The 22,648-nt window shown below is 34.5% G+C and overlaps 2 protein-coding genes, 1 long non-coding RNA gene and 1 pseudogene across 4 annotated transcripts; all 4 read right to left on the bottom strand.

Moving 5' to 3' along the window:
* Positions 1 to 1,307: 1,307 nt before the first annotated feature.
* LOC18597502 (pyruvate decarboxylase 1-like) lies at positions 1,308 to 5,247 on the bottom strand. The gene is made up of 6 exons (XM_018120667.2): positions 4,723 to 5,247; positions 4,452 to 4,615; positions 3,710 to 4,360; positions 1,877 to 1,994; positions 1,561 to 1,749; positions 1,308 to 1,480 (listed from the first exon to the last, which is right to left on the bottom strand). Exons 1-6 carry the CDS (start codon positions 5,245 to 5,247, stop codon positions 1,310 to 1,312), a joined length of 1,818 nt encoding a protein of 605 aa, XP_017976156.2. The 3' UTR covers positions 1,308 to 1,309.
* Positions 5,248 to 8,870: 3,623 nt separating this feature from the next.
* Positions 8,871 to 10,461, bottom strand: LOC18597505 (pyruvate decarboxylase 1-like; annotated as a pseudogene).
* Positions 10,462 to 15,089: 4,628 nt separating this feature from the next.
* Positions 15,090 to 17,441, bottom strand: LOC108661892 (uncharacterized). Of its 2 annotated transcripts, none has more exons than XR_016026424.1 (9): positions 17,415 to 17,441; positions 17,190 to 17,252; positions 16,862 to 16,924; positions 16,647 to 16,755; positions 16,353 to 16,447; positions 16,193 to 16,251; positions 15,899 to 16,008; positions 15,638 to 15,729; positions 15,090 to 15,551 (listed from the first exon to the last, which is right to left on the bottom strand). It is a non-coding gene; the product is annotated as an uncharacterized LOC108661892 (long non-coding RNA). The 2 variants fall into 2 exon arrangements; XR_016026425.1 differs by having other exon boundaries at positions 16,902 to 16,924; positions 17,415 to 17,440.
* Positions 17,442 to 18,416: 975 nt separating this feature from the next.
* Positions 18,417 to 22,400, bottom strand: LOC18597506 (dnaJ protein ERDJ3A). The gene is made up of 7 exons (XM_018122371.2): positions 22,208 to 22,400; positions 21,799 to 21,854; positions 21,367 to 21,440; positions 20,541 to 21,088; positions 20,109 to 20,450; positions 19,487 to 19,840; positions 18,417 to 19,142 (listed from the first exon to the last, which is right to left on the bottom strand). Exons 1-7 carry the CDS (start codon positions 22,295 to 22,297, stop codon positions 18,849 to 18,851), a joined length of 1,758 nt encoding a protein of 585 aa, XP_017977860.2. The 5' UTR covers positions 22,298 to 22,400; the 3' UTR covers positions 18,417 to 18,848.
* Between the last annotated feature and the right edge of the window lie 248 nt (positions 22,401 to 22,648).

Here is a 22,648-nt window from a genome sequence, read left to right on the forward strand (position 1 = left end):
TGGTACAGTGTGTTGAAAAAATAGTGATATTTCATAAAGTTTTAATCTCATATTGTCTAGGTATAAAAGATGTTAAATATTTTATATAAGCAAACCCTTTATGAACTTGTTATAAGCAAGAAAAAAAATTGGGTTCACGCGCACACGACCTTGGACCAAGTCTAGAGAAAGTGCGAATTTCTTTTTCCGTGCAAATATACACGTACGCTAAACCCAAGTGATATTTATAAATAATAATCTCCACATTCATTCTCAACACACCTTAGTTCTCACATATTCTCTTTTCAACTTACCTACTATCCCTTTCTCTAATTCGCTCACTTTTTTTTTTTTGCTAGATTCTTTCTTGTTATTAAGTTCTATTGTTTCACTTGATATCTCTGATAGTTTGTACAAACTAATCCGAAAGAGTCTTTTGCATCGATTTCATACTCTGGACCACATTCATTCTCAACACACCTTAGTTCTCACATCTTTGATTCTCTTAGTTGCTCTTCTTTATAAATACCAATCTCCATATTCATTCTCAACACACCTCCATTCTCACATCTTCAAACCACTTTCATTCTCAACACACCTCCGTTCTCACATCTTTTCTTCTCAACTTTCTTGATATCTTTTCTTTTATTTCTTCAATTTTTTATTTTGTTGAGTTTTTTCTTATTATTAATTTTTCTAGTGTTCCTCCTAATATTCTTAATAGTTTGTACAAACTAATTAAAAAGAGTTTATTAAATCTTGGAGGATAATCATTACAATCCTTTTGCATCAAGTTTCATATTTCGAAAGGACGGAATTATCACATCTCAAACTTTTTTCTATTTTCACTTGTTTTATTTTTTTTATTCACCTTGGACAAAATGAGGAAAATCATGTTTGACTTTAATTCCATAGAGATCCAAAAGCAAGGGACTGATTTTTTTTTTAATTATTTTCTTTACAGTTTAAACCAAAATCACTTGACTCCAAGGAACGGGAGTTTCCACAGGAATGGTAAAACTATAGCTGGACAAGAAATTTGTTCTCTTCTTTAGATGGAAGCCTCTTTTTTTTTTTTTTTCTATATCCTCCACGTAATTAAATGAGAAAGTCCTTTTGAGTCTTTTTTTTATATATGTTATAGATATTCATTGCTTAGAAATGAAATCCAAAGTGAATGCACATAAAATATCGGCAAGCACTTCGCAGATCAAACAAATTGTTCATAAATGCATATTTAACTCCGCATCCATGAACTTATGCTAGAAATTCTCATATACTTAAAAGAGTTAAAGCTTAATAAGCATCCATGAAAGCAACGTCCAAGAGTTTACTGAGAATTTGGTGGACGGCTATTGGCAATAGAGACCCTGGTGCCGAATTCCAAGACATCTTTGCTAGTATCATTCTTGTGAACTATCACCTCAATGAAGCATAAGCAGTCCTTCTTGGCTCCTATTGCCATATCAATTGCTTCGATGAGCTCTTCCTCGCAAAAGACCTAGAGATAATAACAAGTTTCGTTAAGAATGTGATTCGATACGATTTGAGCAAATGTACCCCAACTTTGAATAAACTAACCTTGGTTGTCCAGCAGTTTCCTTCACCATTGTGAATTGCATCGACCAAGGCGGTATAGTCCCAGTTCTTGATCACATTGTATGGTCCATCGTGAATCTGACCTTCAATGGTGTATCCACCATTGTTTATCAAGAAGATTATGGTATTTTGTCCACATCGCAGCATTGTTGACACATCTTGTGCGGTAACCTATGGAATCAATCACCAAGAACATTAGAAACAGGTGAATGATTTTTGACAGCAGCATTGGTTTTATATGGCATTCATTTCCCAAGCAAAAATATCGTAACTACAGGGAGAAAATGACTGCAGGTACCTGGAAACTACCATCGCCAATGCAAGCAATGACACGTTTCTCTGGAACAGCCTGTGCATACCCAAGAGTGGCACCAACTGACCACCCAATCGATCCATACTGCATTTGGAATTCATACCTGCAAACAAAACATTCATATTCAATGCCAAATTCAAAAACCCAACTTTTTTTTCCCTCATTTTCGACTTCTGATTTATAATCTAAGTTGGAAATCAGCATACTACAGTGATGCATTTAAGATTTTAAATTAAAGAAGGTTAAACGGTAATCATATAGATTGGGGAATGATTCGATTTAAAACAAATATTAATCATTTTTAAAATAAAATAAAATTATAATATAAAATAATATTAACAATTTAAATATAAATTTTTACATTTACCAATACAAATAGATATAATACCAGAAAAAAATTAATATTAGATTTTCATAGCATTGTAATTTGTTAAATAATGTATTTTTTTACATAACACCATACTAGATTTTATACAATAACGCAAAATATTTTATTAAAGTTATGCCAAGTGTTCAGACTAAGGTCAATGTAATTATCCAGGAAATAAATGTTAAAGTTAAATCCTCCAACACATATTAATAGTTATTTGACTTGAAGAAATAAAATTGTTTGATTGATTCGTGAAAAAGAAAATAGGATAAAGGGCTTTTCTAATTTGATGAATAATAATTGTTTGATTGACTCACAAAAAAGAAAATAGGAAAAGGGTTTTTCTAATTTGATGAATTATAATTGTTTGATTGATTCGAAAAAAAAAAAACTTTTTTCAATTTGATTAATGATAGTTTGATTGACTAATAAAAAAAAGTCAAATTATATAATTAGTCCATATACTTTATTAAAAGTGGTGAATTTGGTTTATGTACAATAATTTGTAAAAATTGAGTATTTATACTTTTCAAAATTGACGATATCAGTTCGTTAAAAATTTTCTGTTATCTATACTGATATGTAATTTGGTTGTATTGATGTGACATTAAATTTAATGACATAATAATGATGATATGGCATTTCACGAATGATGTAATAGTAATGCGATATGATGTAACTAAATAATTACATGGCTTTTATAATTATAGACGTGAAATTATCCAATGCAAGATAATGGTTTTTAAACTGGATTGAAGAAGAAACAAATTAAAATTACCATTTAGGAAAAGAGTGTTGTAAGATAGAAAAAAATTGAATTTTTGTATTTCATAATTTAAAGTAATGAAAACAAATGTTGTGAAATAGATTAAAAATGCCACATCATCATTAACACATCATTATATTTAATGTTACATCAACAAAAAAATGACATGTTATCATAAATAATAAAAAAAAATTAACATTATTAACAATTGGACTGACACTATAAATTTTAAAAAGTATAGGAATTAAATTTTTATAAAATATTGTATAGGGATTAAATCCACCCCTTTACTATAGTACAAGGACTAAGTGCATAATTTAACTTAAAAAAACAGGAGAAAGAGTTTTTTAATTTAATAAATGATAATTGTTTGTTTGATTAACAAAAATAAGATAAAAGGTTTTTTCAATTTGATGAATAAAAATGCCTCCAAAAAATTCATAAAAATTGTAGAAAAAACAAACAAAAGGTCTAACCAACCCAAAAAGGAAGGGAACAAATTTCTAGAATTTGAAGTAATTAATAGTTTTGTTAGAAAGCTGATCACTATTCCAAAAAATATTACTTTATTTAATTAGGGGTGGCAAAAATATATGTCAAATTTTATAGGCATGATGATAAAAAAAATTTAAAAACTGACATGTGGAGGCCGCCTCTGGGAATCTTATTCTCTAATACTCACCCACATCCCCCAGGCAACTTCAGTTTCTGGCAGTTAAACCAAGAATCCCCTGTTTCGACAATCACTGCAGTTTCACTAGAGAGCAAATTCTGTATATGTTGAAACATAATATTAACCCTCAAGGGCTCTCTAGGTGATGCCTTCAAAGGATGCCCTTCAGTAAAAAAAATCCTGTGGTAATTCTCATAAGCAGTATTATTGTGCTTGAGCCTCTTGGCAAGAGCTCCAAGGAAATCTTTCATCAAAACACACCCAAACGCAGGCCCACTAGCAATCACTACTCGATCAGGCTGCACAATAATTGCCTTCTCTTTCTTAAGAAGCAGAGAGTAGCCAACAGAGCTATGGTCACTGAAAATAGGTCCAGCAAACAAGTAAGCATCGGCAGATTCAACGATCTCAGCACAAAAAGCAGTGCTAACAGCACCCCAATAGGTCCCAATGAAACGAGGATGATGCTCAGGCACCAGCCCTTTAGCTGATGGCATCACCGCCAAAGCATAACCACTAGCGTCAGCCAAGTTAACAAAGGCCTCGCATGCCTTCGCAACACGCAGCTTTGGTCCACCTACTAAAACAGGTTTCACCGCCTTGTTCAAGAACTCTGCTGTTGCCTCCACGGCCGCCTCTAAACCCATCTTATTACTCAATCTACACACATTCCCAGAAAGAAAACCAATAACTTGACGTAAAAATTAATCACAAAGTAATTTTAAGCATGAAAAGATTAAAAAAAAATTACTTTGGGCAGAGTGAGAATGCAACAGGCTCTCGGCTAAAAGTGGCGTGAGGAATTGCAGCCAAGTTGCAGCTGATGCTGATATAAACAGGCTTGCTTTCTTTCAAAGCAGTTGAAATTGCTGTATCGATCAATTCATGAGCATCCTCCAAGTTATTCACCACAGCCTAGTAGAAACCAAAGACCCCATATTAATCATCTTCCTAATTAAACCAATACAGCAGAAAAACTATGAAAAAAAGAGGGGAGTGGGAAAACAAAGAGAGAACATTACCTGATAGCAAGTAACAGTCTGGAAACATCTAAGCTCTTGGCTAAAATCAGGTAACCCAATAGTGTGATGAAGAATCCTATTAGTTCCAAAATCGTTGGAGTTTGGTCCGCCCACAATGCAAATAAGAGGCAGATTCTCACTATAAGCACCAGCGATCGCGTTCAAAACGCTGAGCCCACCGACGGTAAACGTCACAACGCAAGCACCAACGCCACGTGACCTGGCGTAACCGTCAGCGGCGTATCCAGCGTTAAGTTCATTACAGCAGCCGATCAGCTTAAGCTCCGGCTCAGCTATTAAATGGTCCAGCAGAGTCAAGTTAAAATCCCCCGGAACAGAGAAAACATCGGTCACACCAACCTGGACGAGCCGTCTAGCCAAGTGGCGACCCAGAGTGGCCTCAGAGGAGTTGATGACGGTCGGGGAAACAGAGCCTTGAATGGTAGCAACAATGCCGTTCGGTGGGCTCCCAATGTCGTTGGAAGTTGGTTTACATATATCAACTGACCCAATCTTAGTATCCATTCTAAAGAACAAATATTTCACCGCTTTGGCGATCAGAGAGCGGGCGGAGATAAAGGTAGAGAGAATCAGAGAAAGAGAGAAAAAGCTTGATGATTTCTTTTTTCAATGGAATTGGGAAATATGTTTCTATGTGGAAGTGGACAATAAAGGAGAGGAATTTATAGGGAAATGAGTGTGCGGTAAATTTGAGTTAATTATTTTTATTAATAAAATTAACAGTTTAATTTTTTACTTAATACTTTACAAAAACAAATTGACTTATGACAGGAATTTAAACGTTAAAAAAAAAAACATAAAGATTTTAAAGCTATGGCTTGCGGGTTTTAAACGTGAAAAAATAAACCATGAAGGCTTTCAAGAAGAAAAAACAAGCAAAATGGGTACGACGGTAGAGCATGTGGAGGATGTCAGCAACACGCCGTCATCGTAGAACGCTGTCTGTAGCGGCGAGAAGCACAAGCACATGCGGTGTCAGGAAACGCTCCGCAGCCAATGGGACGAAGACTGAATCACGTGGCTGGCAGCTACTTCCGTTGGAAATACTAGTAGAGCTTTCAATGGTAAAAAGGACAAGCAAATTTGTTTTGGCATTTGCATTATGATTTCATTACTCGGGTTTTTTGTCTGCATTTCATATACTTCCAAAACAGTAAGGTCAGAGTCTTTCGTATTTGATTTTTTTTTATTTTCTTTCTACACGTAATTTATTAATACCGCATCGTCCGCATAACTTTAAAATAAATAGTCATTTTAAAAATTCAATAAGGTATTAAAGTAAATTTATTATCTTTTCTTGTGAATTTTTTTATTATTTTATTTTATGAGATAAATTCATAATCCTTAAAACGATTATATTAATTAGATTAATGATTTTGATATAAACCAAAATAGAACAACGTACCATTATGGTATTTGACAAAGGAAACCTGGCCTGGCATGCCATGCAAAGCGTGGTAGCGCATTTGCCGTCCATAACATAAGCTGTAAAGTTTTCTGAAAGTCGTACGTTTCTGAAACAATGGTTAACTTGGTGGGTGAGTGGCTTGCCATCCATGACATAAGCTGTAAAGTTTTCTGCTTTAGGAATGCGATCCCGAGACAATCAAGGCAAATGTAATCACATTGTTGGAACTAGGTTCCCTTAATTGAAATCTACAGGCATTATTCCAAATTTGAGGCAGTAAATTATCTGAAAACATGCATGAATATCTGCACTGGAAGTACTTAAACGTATGGTATTTAAAATAGTTCTCATAATAGTAATAATTACTAACACACATGCTCCAAAGATAGACACCAACTACTGTGTCAGGTTGTGAAAAAAAACTTGCAAAAACAAGTGCAGCAGAAACTGCACTGAGTTGGCAAACAGCAAATGCTGTAGTTCACAACTCAGGCTTTTAAGAAAATAGACTCCGAAGTTACACAAATCCAGCCAATGGTAAACCAAAATACTAAAACAGCCAATGGTATTGGTTTTTGTTCACCATGGGCAACGGTATCTTAGGTGAGTGCTATAGCAGCAACACTAGAATTAGAAACAGAGTCAGAACTCTTAGATTTGAGTTCCTCACGACAGTATTACAATGTTTGTTGGTGATAGAAACAAAGCCGACTATATCATAAAATCACCACAACCCTTATTTTAGATCTCAATTTTTATTTCCTCATTTTTTACTTCTGATTCGTAATCTAAGTTGGGAATCAACATACTATAGTGGTACATCCAAAATTTAAAATTAAGCGTGGTTAAGCGGTAATCATTTAGGTCAAGAATGATTCGATTTAGAATAAAAATTAATCATTTTTAAAATAAAATAAATTTATAACATAAAATTATATTAATAATTTAAATATAAAATTTTACATTTACCAATACAAATAGATATAAAATAAAATAGTTAATATTAAATTTTTAAATTAGGCATGTAAGTTGTTAAGTAATGTATTTTTTACATAACACCATAGCCGATAATATACAATAATGCAAAATATTTTAGTAAGTTTATGCCAAGTGTTTAGACTCAGGTCAATCCAGTTATCTAGAAAATACATGTTAAACCTAAATCCTCCAATACATATTAATAGCTATTTGGTTTGGAGAAAAAAATAAAAAAAATTGTTTGATTGATTAACGAAAAAAGAAAATAAGGCAAAGGGTTTTTCTAAAATAATAATTGTTTGATTGATTAAAAAAGAGAATAAGACAAAATATCAAATTCTCCAATACATATTAATAGTTATTTGGTTTGGAGAGAAAAAAATAAAAAAAAATGTTTGATTGATTTACAAAAAAAGAAAATAAGGCAAAGGGTTTTTCTAAAATAATAATTGTTTGATTGATTAAAAAAAGAGAATAAGACAAAATGTCAAATTCTCCCATACATATTAATAGTTATTTGATTTTGAGAGCAACAAGAGAAAAAGATTGTTGAATCGATTTACAAAATAAGAAAATAGGACTAAGGGGTTTCATAATTGAATGAATGATAATTGTTTGATTGATTCAAAAAAAAGAAAATAGGAAAAAGGTTTTTCCAATTTGATGAATTATAATTATTTGATTGATTAAAAAAAGCTTTTTCCAATTTGATTAATGATAGTTTGATTGATTCATAAAAAAAATAAATTATGTAATTAGTCTCTTTACTTTATCAAAATGATGGATTTAGTCATTGTATAATAATTTATAAAAATTGAGTGTCTATATTTTTTAAAATTAATAATATTAGTCTAATGTTTTTAAAATTTTCTGTTATCTATATTGATATAAAATTTGATTGTATTGATGTAACATTAAATTTAATAATATGACAATGATGATGTGACATTTCACAAATGATGCAATAGTAGTGCAATATGATATGACTACACAATGATATGAATTTTATCATTGTAAATGTAGAATTATCCAATGTAAGTTAATGATTTTAAACGAGATTAGAAAAAAAAAAACAAATCAAAAGTACAATTTAGGGAAAGAGTGTTGTAAGATAGAAAAAAATTAAATTTTTGTGTTCCATAATTTCAAGAAGTGAAAAGAATGTTGTGAAGTGTATTAAAAATGTCATATCATCATATTCAATACCACATCAGTAAAAAAATGTCATACCATCATAAATAATAAAAAAAATTTAATATTGTTAACAATTGGATTAACATTATCAATTCTAAAAAATACAAGAACTAAATTTTTATAAATTATTGTACATTGATTAAATCCACCACTTTAGTATAGTACAAGGACTAATTGCATAATTTAACTTAAAAAAATAGGAGAAAGGGTTTTGCTATTTGAATGAATGATAATTTTTACAAAAAAATTCATCACATGGTCGAAGTGATGAATAAAATAGCTTTCAAAACATTTACAAAAAAAAATAGAAAAAAAAGTCGAACCAGCCAAAAAAGGAAAGAAAAAAAATTCTAGAATTTGAAGTACTTAATAGCTTTGTTGGAAAACTTATCACTATTCTAAAAAATATTGGTTGATTTAATTAAGGTGGCAAAAATATATATCAAATTTTGTAGATATGATGATGAAAAAATTAAAAACTGAAGGTGGAGGCCGCCACCCCTCTCCCTCCGCCGCTGGGAATCAACAAAAGTTTATTCTCTAATGCTCACCCACATCCCCTAGCCAATTTCAGTTTCTGACAGTTGAACCAAGAATCCCCAGTTTCGGCAATCACTGCAGTCTCACTAGAGAGCAAATTCTGTATATTTTGAAATAGAATATTAACCCTCAAGGGCTCTCTAGGTGATGCCTTCAAAGGATGCCCTTCAGTAACAAAAATCATGTGGTAATTCTCATCAGCAGTATTATTGTGCTTGACCCTTTTGGCAAGAGCTCCTAGGAAATCTTTCATCAAAACACACCCAAACGCGCGCCCATTAGCAATCACTACCCGATCAGGCTGCACATTAATTGCCTTCACTTTCTTAAGAAGCGGAGAGTAGCCAACAGAGCTATGGTCATTGAAAGTAGGTCCAGCAAACAAGTAAGCATCGGCAGATTCAACGATCTCAGCACAGAAAGCAGTGCTAACAGCCGTGCTTTAGCAGCACAGAAACAGAAAGCATCGGCAGAAAGCACCTCAATAGGGCCCAATGAAATAAGGATGATGCTCAGGCACCAGCCCTTTAGCCGATGGCATCACCGCCAGGGCATAACCACTAGCGTCAGCCAACTTAACAAAGGCCTCGCATGCCTTCGCAACACGCAGCTTTGGTCCACCTACTGAAACGGGTTTCACCGCCTTGTTCAAGGACTCTGCTGTTGCCTCTACGGCCGCTTCTAAACCCATCTTATTACTCAATCTACACACATTTCCAACGGAAAAAAAACATTAACTTGACGTAAAAATCAATCACTAAGTAATCTCTAGCTTGAAAAGATTAAAAAAAAATACTTACGTTGGAGAGAGTGACAACGGAACAGGCTCGAGGCTAAAAGTGGGGTGAGGAATCACAGCCAAGTTGCAGCTGATGCTGATATAAACAGGCTTGCTTTCTTTCAAAGAAGTTGAAATTGCGGTATCGATCAATTCATGAGCATCCTCCAAGTTATTCACCACAGCCCAATAAAAACCAAAAACCCCATATTAATCATCTTGCTAATCAAACCAAATAGCAGAAAAACTATGAAAAAAAGAGGGGAGTGGGAATTAAAACAAAGAAAGAACATTGCCTGATAGCAAGTAACAGTCTCGAAACATCTAAGCTCTTGGCTAAAATCAGGTAACCCAATAGTGTGATGAAGAATCCTGTTAGTTCCAAAATCGTTGGAGTTTGGTCCGCCCACAATGCAAATAAGAGGCAGACTCTCACTATAAGCACCAGCGATCGCGTTCAAAACGCTGAGCCCACCGACGGTAAATGTCACAACGCAAGCACCAACGCCACGTGACCAGGCGTAACCGTCAGCGGCGTATCCAGCTTTAAGTTCATTACAACAGCCGATCAGGTTAAGCTCCAGCTCAGCTATCAAATGGTCAAGCAGTGTCAAGTTAAAATCCCCTGGAACAGAGAAAACATCGGTCACACCAACGTGGACGAGCCGTCTAGCCAAGTGGCGGCCGAGAGTGGCTTCAGAAGAGTTGATGACGGTGGGGGAAACGGGCCCTGAATGGTGGCAACAGTGCCGTTGGGTGGGCTCCCAACGTCGTTCGAACTCGGTTTACACACATCAAGTGACCCAATCTTGGTATCCATTCTAAAGAACAAACTAATTTTATTATTCCAAATTAACACCCTAATTTCTATGAAAATATTTCAGTAGGTGCTTTTTAGTCGAAGAATCCAACTTAAATAGCAAAAGCAGAAGCACCACTTCTTTTACCAAACGTTTCTATTATTGTGTCCGATTCTAAAAACCAGGAGCAAAACAAGTATCTGTTTCACTTGAACAGTGCCGTCCACCGGTTTGGGAAACCATTTGAAAAAGCTTTCTCGTTCAGACAAAGGAGATTCGGTATCATCAACTTTCTAAATGGATTTTACGACCAAGTGTCTTAAAAAGAAATTAATTGTAATCTTATTTTCCTTTAAATTTATTTACTTTTTATTCGATATATTGATCGAAATCTAGCTAAATGTAGTATCGATGATTTGGTAAAGCCATAAGCAAAATGGGATCATATGCAAAAGAATAAAGAAAATCCAAATGCCGACCTTTTTAAGTATGGATTAAGTCTAATATTTTAAATGAGTTATAAAGGTATGTCTAAAAATAGTACTATGTTTGCTTAAATTATAATAAATTGTATTGAATCATAATGTTAAAAAAAAAAAAGAATCCAAAAATCACACTGCCTATATGAACAAATAGATTTTGCACGAAGAATTGAGAGTTTATGATTTTTTTTTTAATTAACGTTCTGGGGATATATTTTAATTTGGTCTTTTAGAGATAATTTTGGTTTTATATAAAATTGAGTTATTAATTTTTATTAATAAAATTATTAAACAAAATTAGCAGTCTAATCCTTTACCTAATATTATGCAAAAAAATTGACTTATAACGGGGGTTTAAACGTGAAAAAGAACATAAAGATTTCAAGCTAGAGTTTACCTTTTCAACTAGTCTGTCTTAACAATAATCACGGGGTTTTTCACATGAAGATTTTCAAGCTCTATGACTTAGTGAAGATTCATGAAGAAAAACAAGCAAAGAAGGTATGAAGAACATGTGGCGGATGTTAGCAACACATGGCCATCATAGAACGCTATCTATGGTGGCCAGAAGCACGAGTTAAATCTGATAATTTTGTACATGACACAACAATATGACATAAGTTTAAGTAGGTTTGAGTTTAGACTAATCATATTTCGTATATTAATCGTGTCAACATAAATAAATCATCTTTTAATCATATTAGACTTATTTAACTCATTTAAGACACGATTATTTAATCATGTTATTATGTATTCGTATAATCTGTGACTCATTTATTATCTATTTATTTATTTGTGTTCACATGTCATGTAGACACGTTTAGCATATGATTAAGACTTATTTATTGATCGATATAAATACTAATATTTTTATGATGATTAAAATTTATTAATATTAAATTTTATTATATTTGGTATATATTATAATATGATATTTATAATTTTTTATGGTAAATTTGAATAATAGAATCATATTTTAGTTGTACATATTTTAATTTAATCATTTTAATCGTATTAATCATATCAATCATGTAAGTACGTCATAAATCGTATAAATTATAAGTGTGTTAATTGTGTCGTATCGTATAAAATTTAACTTAACATGTTTAATAAACTTTTTAGATGTTACACGTTTAACCATATAATTGTTAATATCCTATGTTTACATGCAGTCAAATCTAGCATGAGCATATACAGTGATTAGACGCACGACATAGTTAAGACACGGATACACGAATTATCAGATCTAGCATGAGCATATACGGTGATTGAAAACGCGCGGCAGCCAATGGGAGAGAGACCTAATTACTGGACAACCAATGCGAATTGTCGGTTTAGCATGAGCATATATGGTGATTCGAAATAGCATGAGCATATACAATGATTGGAAACACGAGGCAGCCAATGGGAGAAAGAACCAATCACACAACAACCAAAGGGAGAGAGACCTAATCAAATGGGCCCATTACCATTACTAAACAAAGTTGCTTGATACACAAATTGTCAAGTCTAACACGAGCACATAGGATGTTTGGAAACGTGCGGCAGCAACCAATTGGACAGAGACCTAATCACATGGCCCCATTTCATGAATTGTCAGGCATAACATGAGCACATGCGGTAATTAGGTATTGTCCGTTTTGGCGTTCTGGCTTATCTATTTTGTCTCACAAAATCTCATAAGCTGAAATTGGTGTGAATCTTTAGATGCCTAGTATCACTCTAATATACAGTTGGTATTGAATTCGTAGCTCTCCTTTAAAACCATGACAACCTCCCTTGGCTCTCTTCTAGAATCACGACATCTTCCCTTAACTCCCTTCTAAAATCACGACATCCTCCCTAAACTCTATGACACCATCTCTTGGCTCCCTTCTAAAACCACAACATCCTCTCTTGGCTCCCCTTTAAGGGTTTTTCTTTGACGTGGGATTTATGGCTCCCCAATAGGTTCATGTGTTCTCTTTGATGTGGGATTCAAGATTCTCCAGTAGAATCCCTTTAGGAGCTTTTCTTCAATGTGTGGCTTCCCACTGGAACCATGCATTCTCTTTGATGTGGAATTCTGGGCTCCACAATAAAACCATGTATTTTCTCTGATGTGGGATTCAGGGTTCCGCTGAAACCATGACATCTTCTCCCACTTCAACAAAGGTCTATTATCCTTGGTGGCACATCATTAGTACTCAAAGTTTGTGGGATTCATGGCTTCTATCTAGGATCATGACATCTATCTAGGATCATGACATCCTCCCTTAACTTCCCACTAAAAGCTTCTTTTCAATGTCGGATTTATGACTCCCCGTTGAAATCATGTATTTTCTCTAATGTAAGATTCAGGAGTTTTCACTGAGATTGTGACGCAAAATTTTCAATCATAAAAAGAAAAAACAAATTTATTTTAGAATTTACATTAATTTCACGTACTTCCAACAATAAGTTCAGCTCTTTCGTATTTGCTTTTATATTTTTATTTTAGTTAATAATATCACGGGATAAACTCATAACCTCCATATATCAAGAGAATTTTAAAACCGTAATCATTTCACATATTTTAAATTGAAAAGTAAAGTCAAGTTTCTTTCAAAACAATTAGATAAATGACTTTGTTGTGCACCAAAAAGGAGCAACCATTCTGATTTTTGAAAAGGAAATCTGGACTGGCATGCAAAGCGTGGCAGCACATTTGCCGCGGATGAAGCAAGGAGGAAGCTCACTAGAAAGCCATTGGCTTCTGAAACAATGGTCAATTAGGTGGGTGAGTGCTATATATAGCATAAGCTGTAACTAAAAAAATCAGAAAAATCTCTACTAGTAGTATTTAAACATATAGAAATATAAAATAGTTTTCATAATAGTAATAGTTACTAACATAATATCAAGTTCTGACTGCACCTGCTCCGAAGACACCAACCACTGTTCAGGTTGACTTCATGGAAAAAAAAAAAACTTACAAAATTAAGTGTAGCAGAAACAGCTTTGAATTGTCAAATAGCCAATTAGCAAATGCTGTGGTGCACAACTGAATCTTTAAGAAAATAGACTCCAAAGTTATACAAATCCAGCAAAGCGTCGACACAATTGTACAAGAAGGTGAACCAAAATACTAAAACCATAGTGATCTGCAAAAGGAAGAGAAAAAAGTGCTTACTAGTTGGCCACGGTCGACAGCAGGCTAAATTGCGGTTAATTCTGATGGTGCCCATCGACGTAGCATTGATGTGGCTGCTGCTGGTGGAGTTATCCGAGATGCTGAAGGCAAGCGGCTGGTAGGTTACGCAGCTAAGCTGTAGCTTACAGAGTTGAACTATGGGGCGTTTACCGTGGTCTCCAATTTGCATGGGATTTGAGGTTTTGCGAGGTTTGGTTGCAAGTGGATAACAAGATAGTAGTCCATGTAATTTCAGCTAGTTCATCTCATCCTTGTACTAACCCGAATTTAATTCAAGCTGTTCGAGGAATGCTACAGTGGCAGTGGTAGGTGAAGGTATCTCATATTTACCAAAAAAGAAACAAGGTAGCTGAACTTATGGCCAATATGAGATTTACTTTACATAATAATTTTTCATTTTATGATTCATCACCTATTGAAACCAGAAACTTGTTAATGAACGACATGTTAAGAATTTGTTTTCTCAAGATTATCAGATTATAATAAAATTCTATTTCTACAAAAAAATATTAATTTTTATAAACATTGACTATCAAAATCTAATTTTTAAAAATTCTTAAAATACTGACCCATTATGGTCTTATCTTTTATTTGAGCATATGATATTTAAATTAAATCATTTATTTAAAAAGGGAATGAAAAAAGGAAAGTAACAATTATTAATTTTAATTCAATTAGTACATATTATCAAATATATATTGATCACCATTACCATCAACCTTTTATTGAAAGCATATTATATAAAAACTTAATAAAAGATTAGATCATAGTGAAAAATATTTGAAGCATGATAACAAAGAAATGAAAAATAAATCAATCAAATTCAATTGTAATTATTAATTCAAATAGTGTATTTTAAGTGTCTCACTCCACATTATTTTATATATTATTCTATTCAATTAAATTGTGATTAATTGCATCATTGAAGATATAAATTAATTGTGAAGAGTAAAAAAAAAAAATTCACACACTATTTATAGAGGTTCGGCCTCTCTTTAGGTGCCTACGTCCTCTCCCTTAGCAAGCTAAGGAGTTTAATCCACTATTGAATAAATTTAATACAATGTGCCTTTTTAAAGGTTTAAGCACAAAACTTGTCTTTTCAAGGATAAGACACAACTTCTTTAACTTTTCAAGGTTAAGTTAGAACCTTTATACCTTTTTAAGAATTTGGTATAACCTCTAAACACTACCTTTTAAAGGCTTAGGTAGAACCTTTTCTCTTTTACAAGATAAAAAGCAAAAATACCTCTTCAAAGTGAGCTTTGCTAAGTACAAATATAGGTACAAAGATGTATACAAGGAATAGGAATGAAAGCACCAAGAATTTGAAGCTCATAAATTGCACAACATTCTACTTGGACTTTGCATTGGTAGGCTGTGGAAGAAATCTACCGCCTTTTCAAAGTAATTAATACCCTGCTCAATGTACTCCTACAATTTGGCAATTTCCTGCCTATAAAAAAAGCCACACATATTTAGGAATCACTCTACCATGATTCAAAGACTTTTACAAAGTCTACAAGAAGTGAATATGCTTACTATTCTAGCTGAGCAGCAACTTTTGCAACTTTATACTTGCATTGGTTGGCTGTAGTAATCAATTCTTCACTTTGGAAAACAAGCCTAAGTGCCTAACAAATTAGATGTAAAATATGAGTTGAGACATATGGAATAATGTTCAGTTTGGATGCATACAAATTGATAATTCCCATAACATTAAAAGGCACCTATGTATACGAATAACTTTTAACATCATCATAGAAAGGGCTTTCAATGTCTAGAAGTAGTGAGTATGCTTACTGTTTAGCAAGTAGAAGTGGTGCTTCTTCATTCCAAAGGAAATCCTCTGCCTTTTGCATAGAGTAATCAGTGGCCTAAAGTTCTGTTCAACCTCATAAAATTTAGAAATCCTGCATACAGAAAAGGCAGTTCATGAATAACTATAAACATCATCATACAAATACCTCAAAAGAGAGGGTGGGATTGAGGGAAACAGTACTACTAAAAGCATTGTTTATAGCAACATCAAAGATCCAGATCAAAGAAATTAATAAGAAACATCAACCCAATCAGCGTTTGGTCTAAGTGCCATACCAAGCCTTCCAGTGTCACAAAACGTGTTTGTTGCCTCTTGTAGAATCAAGATTTGGCATCTTTATAGAGACTAAATATACAAGAGTCAAATCCTAAAAAGAGGAAAAGATTGAAGAAACCCTTTAAAGACAACCTTTAGAAAAGTTAAATCCATACTTACATCTTGTAGATGCTTTTACAGCAGACGTAGTACTTCATTCCAGAGGAATATCAAAGCCTTTACATAGTATCAGACTCATAAAATTTAGGAATCTTCTGCATATAAAAAAGGCATGCATGTTGATGAATAAACTCTAAACTCACCATTCAAGGACCTCACAATGTCTACAGGGCAGAAGTAGTACTTGTTTTATAAAGGGAAAAAAGAAAGATAAGATCCCCCAACCACAATCTCATGTTGTATCAAAAGGCTAAAAAAGAAAAGATACTAGTACTTTAGATGGGAAAATTTTACCTGCATAAGTGTGTTTAGGACATTTTTGCAAGATCTTGAGGATGCTCCGGTCAAACTGAAGCCAAAAGTTTTGGCTTCCTATTAAAAAGATTGGGCTGTCCATAGTTTTCTGAGTGTTTAAAGACATTCAAAACAATGCAAGGAGATCAACATGAATAAATCCATCATAGTATGATCGAAAAGATGACACAAAAGATGATAAAAATTAATAAAACCTTGCAAATATTGACCCAGAAACAGATTGTGAAACCTCACCACTCTGCTTGGCTACATCAGGCCTGGGAAAGAAAAAGATATAAGGATTAAAACGTCAATTACATTCCTTTGGTCTGCCAATGCATTTTCAGAGTCAAGAACTTTTGTATTTATGGCATTACCAGCCCTGTTATCTCCAGTTTTTCAAGGTGGCAAATTGAAATTTGTTGGGTCAGATTTTGCATTCAATGATTTAGAATCCAAAAATCTTCAGGAAGAATAGAACTGAAAAAGATACCAATAATCTTAAAAAAGACTTAAAATGAATTGGAACAGAGAAAGACTTACTAGGAATCAGACTACTCCATTGTTGAATTTGCAGAAAGAGAGAAAGATTTAATATCTAATAATCTGAAAGCAAAAAAAAAAAGAAAGAAAATGAATCATGAATGGAAAAAGAATACGAAAAAGCTAAAAGCTAATCATCCAAAAAAGAGAAAAAGTTAATCCAAAAATCTTTAAGAAGAACAACTGAAAAGAATACCAAAGACTTGAAATAAACTGATCACAGACTTGGAATGAACTGGAAGAGAGAGACTTCCATTGTTGAATTTGGGGAAATAGTAGCGGGAGAGACCTTATATATAAGCCAGTCAAATTAAAGCCTTACCGTTAAAAGATGGAGCGGTAATTATCTGCGTACGAGCGTTTAAGGAAGACTACTATTCCAGATGGTGATTCAAATAATGGTATGTGGGACTTGGCGTGGAAATGGCAGGGTCCCCAACGGATCCGTACTTTTTTAGTTCAATGCCTTCATAGCCGACTTCTTACAAATTTGGAGAGAAGGCGTGGAAACTTCGTAATTGTTCCAACATGGGCACGATGTGGTTTATAGGATGAATCCATTCTTCATTTGCTGTGTGATTGAACAGGGGCATTTCTAACCACTCTCGATGCTAGATTGGTTTACTTCCAATTTGAATAAAATGCAAGATACGAGTAGATCATATCCCTTGGCCTCTCATATTTGGTACCACATGCTGGTACTTATGGAAATGGCGAAATTCAACTATTTTTGATGGAAAGAAAATACCAGCAGAAGGAAAGATAACGGCAATCGAGAGTTTGGCTGCTGCAACTCTTAGCGCATTTACTATTCCTAATCCTGTTCTCCGTTGGCAACACTATCTTAGGTAAGTGCTAAAGCAACAACAATAGAATTACAAATCATTGATTACTAATTATTTAATCTTTCAAATGAGTGAAAATTGGACGATATATAAAGTTTTCGTTGACTGTTAAATGTTTGTTACTGTTTGACTCCCATTAAAAATCTGTTGCTCCTCCCCTGCTCACGACAGAATCTAAGACTTACAGGACAATGTTGGTGATAAAAAGCGAGAAATAATCTTAAGTTGGACTGTTGAACTCACATAATTCATGCAGAAATGCTAATCTTATGTACCTGGGAACTAATAAACCATGTGTTAGGCACTGCAAACTGCAGATTGGACGCGGCAGCATTGTCGGTACAGAGGATCTATGATCAGAGAAAGTTGAGACATTGAAACATAAACAAATCAAGCCACTGCTTATCTTAAGCAAATCATATCCATTGTTTGAGACCTGACACTAGACAAAAACTTCGAAGTGTCACTTGTATGATCAAAGACTTTATCATCTAGTTCTATACAGTCAAAGATAAAATTACTCACTTACTCAGTAACAAAAATGTTAAATGTCACATGGGGTCTGGGATTTTCCAGCCCAGATACATGCAATGCTCTTGTAAGCTCCCTTTTCATGATGCAGATGCTCCTCAAACTCAGAACGTATAGGGTGGAAGAAGAACACCACTCAAGGTGGCATGTGAGACTGGAGCCAAGGTGTTTGTATTGTTTCTGTTGTTTAGATGATTAGGAATTCTAATGATGCTATCACTCTCCACTATGTACATGGTATTCGGAAACCAGAACCTGAGTTCATACCTATACATTGACCGGTTCATTTGAGAACAGGCTTCTGTCTTGTCCTGGTAAATTGTACATCTCCATTAAGAACAGAACCTATGAACATCTCTACTTCTTCCATGGTCATGTCACCCATATATGCTGCAAACTTCCTCTTCCGAGGTTTGTATGCCACCACAATGTTATCTGATGATTTGAATCCAGATTTATCAAATGCACTTAAAAATGATGGCTGCTTGGTAGCATCTAGGAGCATATAAGATATGGAATCCCTAGAACCTGAGGCCACACTCTGATTCTGTCTCCTTGATAGTGATTTCTGAGAAACCTGAAAGTACAAATCATGCCACAAGTAAAATAAATGAATTCATATATAAAAGTAGGGTCATTTGACAATTGAGTAAGCAATCCCCATCCCAAACTTTCAATATGGTGATAATGGTTGCATCGACATGATTTACCAACAAACTTGGTGTTCATATTGCTATGTAAGAAGAGAAATATATAAATCATCATCGAAGTACACCCAGTATTCGATAGTTACACATGAGAATACTAAAATATGTAGAAACTAAATTGTAAGACTACAACTGTACCTTTTGGGGCTCCAGTCCACATTTTATTTTTTCACCAATTGACAAATTTGTTATTTGGAAATAGAAATATTCTCACCTTGGATAAAAGAGAGTCCAGCTTCTCCCTAGCTCTGGACGATCGAAATGCACCTATAATACAGAGAGGAGTTTTCTCCCCACAAAGAGCCTCAAAGTTTGATGCCATCAACAGAGGCACCTGCCCCTCTGTGGAATCTGTCTGCATTTTTCTAGTCTGAGATGAAGCCACCTTTTTGTTCTTCTTCTCAAAACTATCCAGCAACGTACTGAGATCTTGGATTGCAGACTTCAAATCCTTTACAGAAATACCAGATTTCAGGATTTGCTTCTCTCCGTTAGACAGACATCCAATTATAGCTGGAAGTGCATCAACACCTAACTTCTTCACAGCTGGATCAGAAACATCGTGCACCTACATAAATAATGAAAGAGCCTGAATTCATTTTACTACAAAAATTACTGAGAAAAGTAAAAGCATATTAGAATTTTAAAAACAGGAAGTAAATTAAATGTTTATCATTTCTCTAAAATTTCTGAAATTGTGAACCCCTCTATTCTTTGCCAGACACAAAATTGAATAGAGTAGACACATTTCTAATTCAAAATAAGGTTTGAAAGCATCAAATTTCCATGCACGGTATTAGTAAAAACTTTCACATATTGAGATCTTGGCAACATACCTCTGCATCATAGAAAATGAATCTTTTATGATACAAGCCACTGAGAACACGCCAGATCACAGGTGTATCCTTTTTGGTAGAAAAAAGCATCACCCTTGGGTATGTTTCTACATTACTAGAGGACAAGTCAAGATGATTTAGGCTAATCCTTTTTGAAAACCTTGGTAAATGCTCTTGGCAAAAAGTTTTGATATTTTTAGCAATCAAATCACCCTCGTATTCTTCCAGAGAACCCTTCTCACTTCCTTTGTATGAATAAACTAACAACCTTGGTGTTCTCCCAGGACGCATACCAAGATCCTTACAGAAAGTTGATTCAGTTTCACAATTTATGCTTCCAACCTGTTGCAAGGGACCATAAGAAAGGTAAGATAACAAAAGCAATGATTAGCAAATACCAAATTATAGAAATATTTAAAAATGCAGTAGTACCTTTATAGCTCCTTGCAATAAACTAGCCACCTCCTCAATGATAGATTCATAATATTGTTTCCCCTGCAATGATGGTGTATAAGATAACAAAAGCCAAGTCATCCCTTGGTCAGCTATTTCTTTTCTGAAGACCTCAGAATTTATAGCCCTGATGCTCTTAGGTGAACTCCTAGATTGAGACTGAGACCTGCTTGAACCACCGAAACCACCAAATTGGCCCTGATCTTTCATTCCACCCCCAAAGAAGCCAGAGAAAATATCATTTAGATCAAAACCAAAGGAACTTGGTCCACCACCGCCACCGAATGAGCGCGATCCACCAGGGCCACCAAAGGAAAATGAGAAAGTCTGAGAACTTCCCTGCCTACCCATATGCTGCCATCCACCAGATCCAGAAGTAAACCCACTTTGGCCAGGTCCACCACTGGTGAAGTAAGTATATCCACCCTGGTCCCCAGGATGGCCAGCACCAAATCCAGGGGCACCTTTTTCATCCCCATACATATCATAATTTTTTCTCTTTTCTTCATCTGATAAAATGTCATACGCTGATCAAACAATAAGGATGAATCAGATCCCTTAATAATAGACAAAGACCACAAGAAGAACAGGGCAAATATTCAAAGGTACAAAAACCCCAAACCCTGTTCTCATATTAATTATTAACTAGTAATTACACATTTGGGTAATATGCTCACAAACCATATAAATTAAAGACTGTATTTCCTAATTAAGGAAGATAAAGAGAAAGTAAGAAAGAAACGATATGAGAAAGTGCAGCCAAAGAAAAAAGAAGAAGACAAGGAGTAAGAAGTCTTGGCAGTACCGTTGTTGATCTCAGCAAACTTCTCTTGTGCACCTTGATTTTTGTTCTTGTCAGGGTGGTATTGAAGTGAGAGCCTATTGAATACAATTCAAGCAAAATTAGTAGAGTGAAACATTTAAACATGTGTCCATGTTCGTTCTATCATAGAATTTTTTTTTTTCATGGAAATAAGAAACATTTCAAGGTGCAATTAAATGACAAAAGAAATATGTACTGAATAAAAGAAGCAGGGAAAGGAAGATCGCGAAAACGTAATGCCGCAAAGTAAGTATTTCTCATTCAATAGAGAAGGTATTTGATTAAGGATAACATTAAAATGATGTATATAAGAATGCCATGTACACATCAAGAAAGCATATAGGATGATTAATGCTTAATAACCTACACGAAGGAAATTTCACAATAAACGGGAAAATTCCCGGTAAAACATACTTGTGAAAAGCTTTCTGAATCTCTCGTTGACCCGCGTTTTTCTCCACACCAAGAACCTGAGGATCGAGTAAATTCATCAGAAACATTTCGACAAAAAAAAAAGTCAAACTGAAAAACTCAAGAACATGCGAACTGCCACTCGATTATTTTCTCAATTCCATATGCGGTCTCTCTCATCAATAGCTCAAGCTCACCCTCAACGCTTTCACCAAAACCCTTCATCCCAATTTTCTTTTAAATCAAATAAATTCTTGATAAATCTCCACAACATTTCCTTTCGTGGAATTTCACAAAAGCATAGCACTTGAAAAAAAGGACGACTCATAAATCATAACATGTGAAAATTTGAAGTCAAGAAAGAACTTTCGAATTACAGCACAAATTAAAAGGGGAGACCGAAGTTCCTTACCTTGTAAGGATCAATGGTTTTAGCTTCAGCGTATAAAAGCAATAACGTTGATAAAATCACAAACGACAATGGCGGTGGTCGAATTTCCATCTTCGCAAAACCTGTAATGTCGCCACTGGGGTTTTCTTTTTTTTTAAATCGTGACGTCGGTGGGAAGAAACAGGAGAGAGAGATAAGAGTTGAAAGAGAGGACAACGACGGTTGCAAAAATAAATAGATTCGCGGGGAATTGAAAACCTTCCAGATCGTTCGTTCGAGGTCCTAAGGCCGTTAGGTACACGTGGCGTTCGCATGTGCTCCCACGAATTCTGACCAATAGGATTTCAGAACGCTCTTCCAACCCAAACCCAAACGCATCGCCCAGCACTGACGTGAACGTGTTTTTTTCTCTTTGGGGCTGGTGGCGTTCGAAGGCTCGGGCTCTACAACTAACGTATAGTA

This window comes from Theobroma cacao, chromosome 5, assembly GCF_053813885.1.
Source record: "Theobroma cacao isolate CCN51 chromosome 5, ASM5381388v1, whole genome shotgun sequence".
NCBI lineage: Eukaryota > Viridiplantae > Streptophyta > Magnoliopsida > Malvales > Malvaceae > Theobroma > Theobroma cacao.

Bases quoted from the DNA above. Each gene is read 5' to 3' on its own strand.
- LOC18597502 (XM_018120667.2), bottom strand. From the start codon at position 5,247: ATGGATACTAAGATTGGGTCAGTTGATATATGTAAACCAACTTCCAAC. The intron at 4,616-4,722 runs GTAATGTTCTCT...GGTTTCTACTAG, and splicing joins AGACTGTTACTTGCTATCAG to GCTGTGGTGAATAACTTGGA. The intron at 1,995-3,709 runs GTGAGTATTAGA...TTTTGTTTGCAG, and splicing joins AAGTTGCCTGGGGGATGTGG to GTATGAATTCCAAATGCAGT.
- LOC18597506 (XM_018122371.2), bottom strand. From the start codon at position 22,297: ATGGAAATTCGACCACCGCCATTGTCGTTTGTGATTTTATCAACGTTA. The intron at 21,441-21,798 runs GTATGTTTTACC...TGTATTCAATAG, and splicing joins ATTCAGAAAGCTTTTCACAA to GCTCTCACTTCAATACCACC. The intron at 20,451-20,540 runs GTACTACTGCAT...CCCTTGCAACAG, and splicing joins TATTGCAAGGAGCTATAAAG to GTTGGAAGCATAAATTGTGA.